This window comes from Agelaius phoeniceus, chromosome 6, assembly GCF_051311805.1.
Source record: "Agelaius phoeniceus isolate bAgePho1 chromosome 6, bAgePho1.hap1, whole genome shotgun sequence".
Lineage (NCBI taxonomy): Eukaryota > Metazoa > Chordata > Aves > Passeriformes > Icteridae > Agelaius > Agelaius phoeniceus.
The window spans coordinates 43,591,925-43,605,544 of record NC_135270.1 but is presented as its reverse complement, the minus strand read 5'-3'; the positions used below and the strand labels follow the sequence as shown (position 1 = coordinate 43,605,544).

The window sequence follows — 13,620 nt, the reverse complement described above, 5'->3', positions numbered from 1 at the left end:
AAGCAGAACCCACCACTTGCCTACACCATTAGGTACTGCAAAAGCCCAAGCAATTAACACTAGCTAATTAACTTTATCTGACTGCTACACTGAAATAGCCTCAATTTTTAAAGGCGTTTATGTAGTTGATTTCCCCTGTTTTCAATAAGAATTAGCCAGTTTAATACCTCTAAAAATTAAGCCTTTCTTTATATATATGCAGTCTAACATAATCTCTTGAGTGTGCTCTTTTCCCTCTCTCATGCAATCCATGTGCCCAAATTACAAACATCAAATCCCCGCAGACCAACATTTACTGAAAAATTTCCTTGAATGGCACTGCATTTGCTGATGTGTGAAGGACAACATGAACAGGCATGCCAGAAAAATGGGGTTATTGGGAACTGTTTGGGGACAGAGACGAGATATAGCACTGTGCAATGTGTATTGTCTGAAGAGAAAACAGAGTGCGATAGCTTACTATACAGTGCTTTACCAAATTGAATAAGAGATTCTGATTATTTTTTTTTCCTTAAATAACCCAACAGATGTTGCTACTATGGGAAAAATTTCACCAAAGAAGAGTAAGTATCAGCCAAGACCTTGCACCCCAACCTCCTTCATTTATCATGACACCCCTGCCTGCAATACTTCTATACCACCTAGGCAAATGTGCTCTCAGAGCTCAGCCTGGGTCCCATCCAGAGAGCCAAAGAGCAGGCAATAGTCTTTCTTCTCATGCTAGTACCTCTACCAACCCAAGAAGGTCTGGTGAGGTTGACAGCTGGAAGGCAAGTCTTGTTGCTGTTCCATTTCTTTGTTATCACATGTGGGAAGGGAAAAGCAGTGACTTGCTCCAACATATGAGAAACATCTTCTAGGGAGCCAGTGCCAACCTTGGCAGCTAGGGAGGGTGTATGATAAAATGGCAGCAGCTGCACATGACTTTATGTTCTCAAAGGACCCTTGACAGAACCTTGTGATCTTGCAAATGCCTTACAGACTGATAGCATTAAAACTGCATCTCCATAGAAGTAACATGCTTAACTTTGGCCCTAAGTGTCGAGTCACATTCATTAGTTACAATTCATGTGTCTTTGCCTTCTTTGAGAGTCATCATTACCTTATGATTGAAGATACTTTCACTATGGAATTGACAGGAAGGATATTTGTCTTTTAATCATTATTACCAAACTGTCTGATCAGAATGTTCTCACTTCTTGTGGAAGAAAACAGCCTGGCATGGCACTTGCAGAGGAGACCAGCATATCTGCCTTCCCTCCCAGACAAGAGGCACAGACAGAAAGGTCTGGAAAAGGAACCAGCATTGACATTGCTCCTCACTTGTCCTTTTCTGCAATAGCAGGGCTGGGAAAGATCAAGCCCATTCATGCTCAGATCTTCATGACTTGTCTCAGTGAAGAACCTCTGTAACTGTGCAATAAACAGAGAGATGCTGAACAGTTTGGAAATACAGGACTAGGCATCTAAGAGAGGGATCTTCAAGAAGTGTCACAGTAAGTGCGATGTTGTTTACCAGTACAAAATGGCAGGAAGAGGAGCAGCTGCCCAGCCCTGGTTGTTGAAAAGAGCTGTGTACCTAGCTCAGTTATGGTGATAAGGCAATTGTGTCTGCTCCAGTTACTGGAGTGAGTCTGATAAAGAGACATGAAGATGAATAAGTGATTGGAGCGTATGTTGTATATGGAGAGGCTGAGGGAGCTGGGACAGCTCAGCCTGAAGAAGCAAAGGCTTATAGGGAATATTACTAATATGTATGAACACCTGAAGGGAGGCTGTAAAGAAAAGAGAGCCAGGATATTTTCCCTGGTACCCAGAAAAAGGGTAAAAGGAAATGGGAACAAATGAATTAAATTTTGTTGAACCACAACAATAAAAAAAAAAAAATGTTTACACTGAGTGTGCTTGTACAGAGCAGGTTGCCTAGAGAGATTGTAGCATTTACATGTGGAGATATTAACAAAAATAGACATAGTCCTGGGCAAGTTACTGCCATTGACTCTGCTTTGGGGTGGTAGAGCTTGGACAACATGATCTCCAGGGGCCCTTTTCTATCTCAACAATTCTATGGTTCTGTGATGAGCCAAAGACATACAATAATTCCAAGCCTTTTAGGCAGCAATGAAATCTCTTTTCTGACATTTTCATTTAGCCTAAGTAATAAAATGGTCATTAGATGACAGAAAAAATGAGAAAAAGCATGACTACAGCCAGAGGGTTTAGGGTAAGTCAGGTTGAAATTTCTTGCTTCACACAATATTTCATAATGATATGAAGTATAACAGGTTTTGAGAGAAGTACTGAGGAAGGAAAATATTTTTTCAGAACACCAACTGCTTGGTGATAAGGAAATTTTTGGCAATATTAGAAGAGATATTTAGGTTCAGATCTATATCTCTCACATACCAGCTGATTGCTCCAGTACTGGAAATATTAGGTACCAGTCATCACTCAGAAATTTAAGGATTTTGGGAGGGAAATGAGTGAAGATTAGACCAGACCTGTGGGTTTGATACATGTGGAAATCTATCAGAACATGATTCACAAAAGAACTGAAAACAGTTGAAGAACCTCACATGTATGTACACATACATATTCTCGCCTATGCAAATGTGAGCAAAAACAATGTAGAAAATCACAGAACAATCATTTTATCCTAAGTCGAATTTGATTGTAAATGAAACTTGAGGAAACACTGCTCAAAAGACCTATGGATTCCACCTAGGGGAAAAAAAGGTGAAGAAGTCATCCCTGGCTGAAAATGAAAGGGCTGTGAAATACTCATTTGGCTGAACTCCAGATGCCTGTAAAAAGTTAAAAACCTTGCAGATAGCTTGGGAAGCTTGAATCTGTCAAAACCCCACACTGCCACTATGAACTGAAGTTCTGTACAACTTGCTGAATGATAAGGTATTGGCAATTTTACATGATGGCCAGAATCAGACTATAATGCCCAGTAGGACAAGGAACATTCAGTACCGTAGTTGGGGTTAACTGGAAAGAGGTGAACACTCAAAGAATCTACCACTGACTCCTGACCAAAGATGAATCAAGAATCCCATAAACATCATTGAAAGAGCTACACACTTCAAAGGCAGCACATAAGAAAGGGCATACTAAGTCAATGTCCTAGGTATGCTTTTATCTGAAATAACTGAAACCCATACTACAGAGAATGATGCAACTGAGGTGGTAGAAGTGGTATGAGATAGACTCCAGACTCAAGTTTAATTTATATCTCTGCAAAAGAAAGAAAAAAGGTTCATTGGACTAAAAGAAGAATGCAAACATGAACATGATTCTGTAAATTGGTGGCTAGACACTCCTGTGGGATGGGGGATACTTGCATCACAGAATATTTTCACCTTTAAAGGTCTGGAATTTCCCTGAAGTCTTTTGGAAATAAAAACGCAGAAGATCCAGGGCTTTGGGAAGAACATTTTATTGCTAAGCATATCTTTAAACAAACTGCAACTAAGAAAAGAAAAAGAATCAAAAAGAAGAAGAAAAAAGAAAGGAAAGAAAAGCAATAACATCACGATAACTCAAATAAAAATTCTCCAGGTTGTCCATAAAGCAACAGGGATATGGTAGTAGCCCACATACAGAAATGCACATGTTCCCAAAAACTGTCCAATAGAAACTTACACAAAAAAGGAAACTGTAAATATTTTTCCTTTAACTTAAAAAAGGAAAGCAAAAAGGAAAGGAAGAAAGAAAGCAGGAAATCATTTCACAAGACTCCAAGACTCCAAGAACAGCAATCTTTTACAGACATCAAGATATAATCAACTTTTATATAGTTTCGGCCAGTTAAGTCATCTAAAATCGTGCTTTCATACCTTTTTAAAACCTGTCTTTTTATCTTTTTAGTATAAAAAATAAAAAAGAAAAAGCTCAACCTCACACACGCACACACGCACCACACACACGCACACATACACGCACTGAAAATATTTGTTAACATGAAAGTGCCTTCTCTATGTGCTTGAGAAGACTGTTTTTCTCAGTTTAAGTTCCCATGTGCGTGTGTGTATCTGATGAAACTTCTTCAAAGTCAAATATTCATGCGACTTATAAACACCAGCAAGAGTAGATTTCTAAACCTAAACAGCTGATTAGTTTTCATCCGCATACAGCAAAAGTTTTCATTTCTGATATCCCAGGGCTCTCAACCCGTCTTGGTTTCTGTTGTTTCCCACTCTGTCTCTCTCCCTCATCTACTTTTTTGCACATGATAGGCATGGCCGTCAAACCACCTCACTATTGTTCTGTACAGTAAGATAATCCTTTTCACAATAACTGGGAAAATGTAGAAACCAAACAACCAAATTAAATAGGTTAAATAAAACATAAGACATTCCCAATTTAACCATAAAACATTATATACACCATTAGGGTATCCATATAGAAATTATACTAGCAAAAAAATAGTAGTAAAATATGTAAACAAAATTTCAGGTTTTTTTTTTTTGACACAGGTAACTGTGACAAAGCTAAAACACACGCTCCCTTCACATTTTAAGGTTTGCTTTTGTTGTCTGTTTCTTTTTACTCTGTTCTTCAAGAACATTCTTATTCCTCATTAAGACCATAACAGAACTTCTGTTCCAGCCGTCCCATCAAACATACCATGATAAATATATCTGTGTGTATATATATATATTAAATTATTAAATTAATTTTTCTTTATTATTTTTTGTGTGTCACAGCAGCTTTATTTATTTTCTTTTATATAAAAGAGAAGGAAAAGGGAGAATAGGGCAAATGGAAAGACAGAGATGATTTGAAATGTCAAGCTACAAAATTAAAATATTACATATGAAAAACAGTTATATGTCAAAAAAACGATGTAATTTGCATTCTTTTACAAGTGTTTAGCTTTTCTGATGTTCATTGGTCTTGTCACAAGTTGAACTCCAGTGGTGTCTTTCTGATCACTTTATTAAACTGATTTATTATTATTTTTTGCATGCATTGCAGCGTCACAGAACCAGATCCCAGAGGAAGGCTCCTTTACTTTTGCACAGTATATTCAGTTCAGAACAGTTAATAACTTTTAAGCATTCTTTTTTGAATCTCCGAATCCCATTAACCATACTTTGGTTGTCAAATGCATACTGAGTGCTATACTCAAATAAAGCCAATAACTGATCAGAACAGACCTTAACCCATCTGCTCTTCAGTTCAATTGCAAATACTGGAGCCAGATCCAAGAGAACCAGCTTTCCATGACAATTTTCCTCAGCACCACTCATCAGACACTGTCACTGCATTGTTAGCAAACAACTTACTACAAGATGATGGATTCTAGAGACAATACAACCAGATATGCAGAGTAAACACCATGGGTAGCTTTTGAATTCATATACGGCAATAGTCTCTCTTTATTTATTATGGATTTTTTTTTCCGAGATTTCGTCTCGTGTCCTGGGTCACCCCCCACATCATTCCACTCCACTCTTCCCTCCCTCACCCAAAGTAACCAAAGAAACCAAACAAAAAGCAACCCAAGAAACAAAACAAAATCAAACCAAAAAACCAACAATCTCCAAACTCATTTATTCCCCTCCTCCAATCTCGAAAAGTTATGTGTATGCTGGACACGGCCAGATCAGTTTGTTCGATATATCTTTGTTGTTTAATAATGTTTATATTTTTCTTTTTCCTTCTTTTTTTTTTTTTTTAAATAAGTAAACTGAAAAATTATTGATACAGTCAGGGATCACGAACATTGTTAAAGACTCACTTGGAGATATGAAACAAGTAAGCCATGAAGTCTTCTACCTTTGCAGAAAGTTCAGCGGAGGAGGAGATTTGGAGATGTCCAAGTTCACTAACAGAGCAGAGCTGTGCGCGCCATCTCCAGAACGCTAAGTGTGCTTTATAATACATAAGGGCAAAGTTTGCTGACTCCAAGTGAGGACTTAGACATTAACAGTCACTGCTGAAATTTTTTCCCAATACTTTTTCCCACAAACGATATCTCCCAATCATCTCGTTTGCTGCAATGGTTCTGATATCTCAGTTAAATCTCATTAAGTATTTCTATATTTATATATAAATAATTATTCTTTTTTACACATAATACTCTTTGTCCTTGTTTTTCTGCTTCTTGTGGCCGCTCTTTGAGCTCTGCTGCTTCTCCTTCACGAGCGTGCCGTTGCTCTGGGCTGAGTTGCTGATGTAGTTCCGCGTCTCGTCCACCTGATAGGACCCCTCGTCCCTGTTCCTGTACTTGTACATGGCGTACAGGAGGATGAGGATGCAGAGGGCGGCAGCAGCCACAATGCCGACGACCATCCCCGTTGTGCTGCTCGACTCACGGACCACCTCTGAGGCCCCCGGAACCCGTCTGATTCCCGGCTCCGTGGGGTTTGCTGTGGGCACATTACGGAACATGGGGGAAGTGATTAGCGGGCTCTTCAGCTTTGTGCTGTCTAGCTCATAGGCAGTGGGCAACGGAAGCAAGACTATGTCAGGCTGGGGTTTGAGCTCACGGTTATTCATTTTGCCGGCTGGCAATTTGGGAATCATCACAGTCGAGGACGAAGCTGTGGAGCGGATCAGCTCAGGGGACAAAGACGTGGTAGTAGTCCTACCAGTTTCGGAGACTTTGTTAGGTCTAAAGTCCTTGGATTCCCACTTGGGTGCGTGTGCTTTGTAGCCACCTTCGAAGATTGAAGTGGAAAGACTCTTATCTGTTACCAAGGAGAAGGTGGTGTAAAAATCTTCATCATCAGTAGGGGGTAGGTTAGAGTCAAAGGTTTCCCCTGAGCCATACCCAGATATCACCAAGCCATCATCATCACAACCATCGCTGCCTTGGTCCGACAAGCAAGGTAACCCCGCCTCAGAGGTCATGGACAGGGAATCTTTGGTGGTCTCAATAATGGTGAGGAGGGGGCGAAAGGTAGGGGGAAGTGTAATGAAAGGTGCACGAGTAGCAATAGGAGGGATATCTAAAGGGTCTTCTACAAGTAGAGGGATAACTAATTCACCTCCTGGGATGGAAAAGAGAAAAAAAAAAAAGATTAGTACATTTTAATGACACAATGCACCATTTTCAGTTCACTTAAGGGTGAGAGAGGATCTGGGCATTATGAAAAGGTGTCTCTCTCTAGCTACACTACCAACATACTTTCCTGGGGCTGCCTTTCATTGTTCCCTCCCACCCTGCTCGGGCATCGGCAAAGTGAATGCTCCATTTCCTACCTATGCTAGGTATGTACAGTGAAATACCCTCAATTTTTACTGATCCAATTTTTTTTATTTTTGGAGATACTCTCAAGTGACTCTGTGGTCATCAATTTTTGGTAGTGATCTTTTTCAAGTATTTGATTAGAAGACTATTTAAATTAATTACTTTAGACTGCCATAGACCAGTGTTCTCCTAGCTTTATTTTCAACCATTCATCTTGCCAGTTGATGAACCTTCCTCTTCTGATTATTTTCATTTAAAATAACAGTGGTATTTCTTCTCTGCCATTCTAATATGCTCACCCTCTGTAGCAGTATATAAGTCCCTTCCCTAAGGTGTTGTCCATTCATCCATTTCTTCCTTATCATTGTCTGGCTTTTAAATTGTGGAAAGATTCATGAATGTGAGGGATGGAATAAGAACCAAGTACTTACTGGGTCCATGAAGGTAGAGAGCTCTATTCTCTCATTTCTTTTTAATCTTTCTTTAGCATTCTGTTTGACACTAGGAATGTCCCTTTCCTTGCATCTTTTGGGGCTACTAGTGCCATGCTATCTTCATCTTCCATTCTTCTTGATATTCATTTACTATAATTTGATTAAAAATTAAAATAGATTTTATAGGGATTGACAAAAAAAAAACTGAATAAGGACTTTGATGAACCAAATTAGCACTTGAGTCTGCAGAAATTGTCTTCACACCTACTGTTACTTCTTCTTGACAGGCAGACAGTTGCAATCAGTTCTACTGATTTCTAACATGATGGTTACCTGCCTACAGAGGGCTGAAAACAAGGTGGACTTAATGGTCTCCTCTTCAAGAAGAACAATAAAGCTATAGATGTAACATTTTTACCTTACAACAATATAAGCTGCAAATAAAACAAGAAAATCAGTGTATCATTTCTGTGATTTGGATTCTGAGCAGCAATATTGCTACTTGTTGGGTAATAGCCTTCTGTTGTCTCTATATCATAATGTGACTGCACCTCTACTTTTGAGTATATGGCAGTTAAAACTCCAGTGTTTTATATTATGGACTAAAAAAAAAAAAAAGTGAGGAATCTTATCAATTTGTCTAATTCCTCCACCTCTGTTTATATAGTCTTCTGTTGACATACAGGTCATCAAAAATTTGTTTTTAGAGTGAACTATATTGATTTTGAAAGTTTGTGTATAGATTTTCATTTGGGTAATTTTTCTTTGCCTAGCCATGTAAGAAAGCAGCTTAAAATATAAATCGAATTGTTCAGCTAACATAATAAGAATCACCTAGATCTTTTCAAAGGAGTGCAACTCAGTAAGTATTTCTAATGCACAGGAAATTTTGATTTATACTCACCATTGCTTAAGGAGAATGTACAAAAGGAATTGTAGTTTCTAAATAAATAATTCTCAGTTTTAGTTATGTATTAATAACTGCTAATGAGCAGTTTGGCATTGCTACAATGCTGAATTCATCAGGGTCAAAAATTCTACTCTCTCAATTTTACCCTATATATTATATGCACTTGTTTCCCATTGAATTCTGCTAGTAATGTCTATGGAATGTCTATAAGGAATATTGTCTAAAATCAAAATACCTTCTAAATGTATTTGGAGAGCAATATATTTGAACAAATTACACATAGGAGATAGAAATATACTGAAAAAGGTACTTAACAGTTTGATTAAATCTGGATAGCTGAAATAGCAATATGGCTTATTCTTTTCCTTAATGGGAAACTAAGTGGTGACACAGTTTAATCAATTGAAACAGTTGGAATTCTCTCAGAGGTACCAGGGTAGATATTATGCCAAAATAATAAATGTGGTACCTTGCATACTTTCATGCAAAGCTAGTTTTAAGTTAAGATACAAAGGGACAATTTGAACATGTTGTTTAGTTTTCTGAGCTTTCTCAGTATGTTCATATATCTCTTTTGTTACTGCAGAGAGACTGAAAAAATAAGTATCAATGTCTCTAAACTACATGCTTTCAAAAAAATTATGTAAAAAAGCCTACAGTGAAGTCTGCCAAATGGCTACACTGCATTTTGTGCTCATGCATCTGAGCTGTTTTCTGAGCAATGCAGAAACTAGAGCATATAATATGATTTATATATGTCCAGAAGGCCTATCCATGGCTTGAGTAGAGCATCTATAATCTATGCAAACAGGTGGTCTCAGGATGAACTTGGAGTATGCCTTGGGGGAAAGATCATCTGTGAGCCTGGTAAAAAAATGAATAAAAATAACAGAATTTAAGTGAGGATTGCAACAAATGACATGAGTCTGGAGTTTAAGTTCCAGAAAGTCAGGGATAGATAATGTTCCTTTAAACAGTTTTTTAAGATCAGTGTTTTACTGTTCAATTGCAATACTCATCTGTGATTTTTATTCATCATCTGTGACACTCAACTGGAAGAAAAAAGTTTGTCAGCTTTTAATTGCTCATCTGGAGCCTTGAAGTGCCTTTGTTCTTAAAAGCTATTATACTGGCCTACAGCATCAGTATGTAGTTAATCTGCTACCCATTGGGGCAATATTTTGGGTAGCTTTCATCCAAAAAGACGTTATTTTGGTCCTCTTAATGATTAATTTTCTGGAAGGAATCAGACATTTCTTATATTTAATATGTATTTATCCTTTTGCATTTAAAAGCAGGTCATGGTTATATAGTTTTGTTGCTATTGAGGACTTGAGATAATGATCAAAACTACTGGGATTATAAAAATGATCACAGCTGTTTTGAAATATGAAGTAAAGTTGATAGACTTGCTATGATAACTCGGGTTTTACATAAGTGATGGAGATTTTCAATGCCAGCAAGTCTGTTGGATGGAAGGCAATAAGACAAAGTCAGGACTAAGTTTTACAAAGCTTTTATCTCTCAATGTATGTGAGGAGAGAAATAACTTTCATACCAGGAGCACTGGATTAATTTTGATTCAATTATTTAATCTCATCACTAGTTTATATTTCAAATTGTCCAGTGATCCACACTATGGCTACTTGCATACTCAAGAAATAGAGACTGTTTAAGCTCCTTCCTTAGGAGTCACTTCTCCATTAAGGAGTTAATTTATTACATTTACCTTCGTGATGTATCAGATAGATGAAAAGATGGTAATAATGTTTTGATTTTTAATTTTTTAATTGTCTGTAATAGAAGAAACTGAGGCCAAAAAAGGCTGTGTGACAGTAAATCAGAAAAAGCACTTTAGGTATCAAATCTGGCTTCTCTTTTATTGCATTGTTAGGCATCTATGCAAACCTCACAGCAAACTTGAAGCTGTAAGTTTAACAGGATGCAAGCACAATGAATACTTCCTGGGGTATGTGATTTATAGGGGAATAAAAACATCCTTAAAAATGACATGATAAAAATGCCACTCAGCTTAAGAGAAATGTGTTATTTAAGGATAACAGGGAATGTAAATCCTGAAAAGTTCCCAGGAAAGCGTGAGAAATATGATCACCAATATCTATGGAGCAATTGCAGACTTTCATATCATACCTGCAAGCACCTCTGTAAGTGGTACTACATTTCTACAGGTAAGAGACATGAGAGGGAGTCTGATGACCAGCAGATTGAGTGTGTGTGTAGGGGGAATCATCTTTCACAGAAGAATGGCTGAGGGTGCAGGAAGCTGCCTGGAGCCAGTGATGTCTCTTGCCCAGGCCCCACATCAGATTAAAGGTGAACACTGAACGATTTTAAAAACTAAAACTTGTTTGTCAAGAATATCTTATGCAGGATTTGGATCCTGAATGGTTTGCTGTGGAAGGAAAATGTTTTATAGATTTAGGCCTCTAGAAAGAGCTAGAGGAGCCCTTGAAAAACAATGACAATTTTGAAGAGAAATATGTTTGAGAGAGGTTTTATGTATGTCAAATTTTCTTTTCTCCTCACAATGTTTACCCAGTTTTCAACTTCAAAATTAATGCTTTGCAGCCTTGAATAAAACTTACAGGTTCAATTTTCAAATTGCTCTGTTCTATGAAAAAAAAAAAAAAAGCAAGGCTGCAACCCCATTTGGGCCATGGCTCATGGCTTTCAAACAAATATTCATGTAAGACTTTTAGATTCTGCTTGTGAATGATACAGGCTGTTTCCTGGTAGTTGCAGGTTTCTTTCTCCCCTTTTTTTTCCTGTTGGCTGTTAAGCACCTGTTAAAAGTGCTCACCGGTATGCTTTGAATTCAGGGTTACTTTAGCAATCCAAAGATTTCACAGGGATTTTCCAGATTTATTTTTCACCTACTTTGTGCTTTCTCCCTTAAGCAGGGAATAGATGTTTCTTGAATAGAAATATGTGTTTTAAAAAGCTCCTCTTGACAACAGAATGCCAAAGAACTAAACAAAAGAGAAACAGATAAAATCGCTTCCTCTGCAGTGACATAGATGCAAAACTCATCCACAGTGTAGATGAAATTAAAAACCCAACCCCAAAAAAACTTAACACCAAACTGGAAGAAGCTCTGAGAGAACTGAAGTCTGTGAGGTGGGAAATCTTATAGCAAACAGCCCAGTGGTTTGCTAGGCCCTCTCATTCCAGAAAGTGTACATATATTAATTAAAAATTAGCCTTTTAACATAACACATATACTACTTTCATGGAGTTGTGCTTTTCTTTAAACTACCAAGAGAACTGGGGGTATAAAAGGTCTACTTAAGCCTTGGAGCTGCCCTGCTTTTTGCTTTATGAGTGTATTTATAGATATATAATTCATACCTCTGGAGCTGAGCTCTAGTCAGAGTCCTCTGCCACTGGAAAAGATGGAGTGTTTAAAATTTAATAGAAGCCTTATGAACTGTGAGGATGGTGTGGGCAAGCCAGGAATGCAGAGGGCACCAAAAAATTCGATAAATAAAACAACATGAAAAACTGTGGCAGCTGGTGGTTTTCATCTTTAGAGCTACAACTACTTCAGTGGAGTTTCAGGCATCAAACTGATACAGGACAAAAGGCACACAAAAAGGAAGCCTGAAAGATTCATCTTCTGCTGCTGATGATAAGGAACATACCTTATCGTCTCTCTTTTCCAGCTGCAACTGAGGAGCTTTAAATTGTCATCCATAAAGGCTGCACAATTCATCCATTCCTGCAGGTACTTGAAATTCTGCATCCAAAGTTTGCAATTTTCATTCTATTCTTTCGATGTTCCTCTGAAGTGTGACTCCATTTTTAATATGGAATACTTGGCAGAGAACTAATTCCTTACCTTTCCCCTGCCCTGTATCAACACGATAATTTCTTATTAAAAGACTGAGTTCATAAATTTCGGTCTAATGGTATTTAGTTAATTCTGCTTTGAGTCCTCTGAGGATAAAAAGAGGAAATTATTCAGAATATAGTCTCTGATTCAAAGGAATGATGATGCTAACACAAAACCCAGTATATGAACATTCTCAATATTTTCTACTCTTGCAGTCTGAATTAATTGCAAATGACAGAGTGTAGTAGAGAGAAAAAACAAGATTTCCACAATGGCATACTGCAACTCTTTATCTCAGATATCTCCTTTTAATTTCAGAGACTATATAGTCCTCAAAGTTATTCGATAAAACTGGATTTCTGGTGGAGTTGGTTGAAAAGCATTTCCTAAGCCCCTCCCCGCAACGATATTAAAAGACATCAGTAAATGCAGTGTTTCCCAACAGATGGTTCATGAGCAACATGAAGGTACAGAGTTTGAGATGTCATGAATCTCAAGTTAATGTTGGGCTGTCTGTTACTGATGTAAATTATTGCTCACCTTTGTGGAGTTTTAGTGAAATAGAACCTTCCAGAGAGGTCCTGACATCATGTCTAGAAGCAAAATTCTAGAGCAAAACCAAGAATTTTGGTGCCCAGACACTGAGCTTCTCTGAACCAGTTGAGGCATTCCCTCTTCTATCTCCGACCATTATTTTAAACTTTTATGATTACCTGGTGGCAGCTTCCTATTCAGTATAATTATTTGTTGTGTTTTCAGTATCAGTTGTCCCTGGGACTTTGATGGTTGAACCTAATATACCTGCTGAGCACAGCATTACTATGCAGAAATGGTGAAAACATACATACTTATAAAGAAGTACAGCTTTCTCTTATTTTAGTCACTGCTTTTTGAAGAAACTAATGCAAACTTCTTTTGTAGTAAGGAAATTTTGGAGGTTCAGGATCTGTCTGCATCATTTCTGGACGATGCTATCAAGTCTGATACTAAGAGCAATATGGTGGGTGCACTAACCTGGTAAGAGTACACTTGAGAGTATCATTTGGACTGGACATCAGGCACATAATCAGCAATTAAAAAATTCAATCGAAATAAAATAGTTTCATGGGAATAAAGTAGGAATGGTGTAGAGCTGCAATAGGAAAACCCAGAGAACTACCAAAATGCTAAAGAAGCCCCATAAATTTTGACTTGGCATGAAGGCTACACCATCAGGTTA

At 37.8% G+C, this 13,620-nt stretch overlaps 1 protein-coding gene across 16 annotated transcripts in view; it reads right to left on the bottom strand.

The window, feature by feature from the left end:
• Window positions 1-3,426: 3,426 nt before the first annotated feature.
• Window positions 3,427-13,620, bottom strand: part of NRXN3 (neurexin 3) — an 868,815-nt gene continuing 858,621 nt past the window's right edge. For 8 of the 16 annotated variants that reach the window (XM_077180572.1, XM_077180573.1, XM_077180579.1 and 5 more), the window contains one exon: window positions 3,427-6,380. In XM_077180572.1, the coding sequence (XP_077036687.1) occupies window positions 6,079-6,380 (302 nt within the window). In that variant the 3' untranslated portion in view covers window positions 3,427-6,078. Of the gene's footprint in view, window positions 7,005-13,620 lie in introns of all 16 variants that reach the window. The other 8 variants (XM_077180566.1, XM_077180568.1, XM_077180569.1 and 5 more) reach the window with 2 other exon arrangements.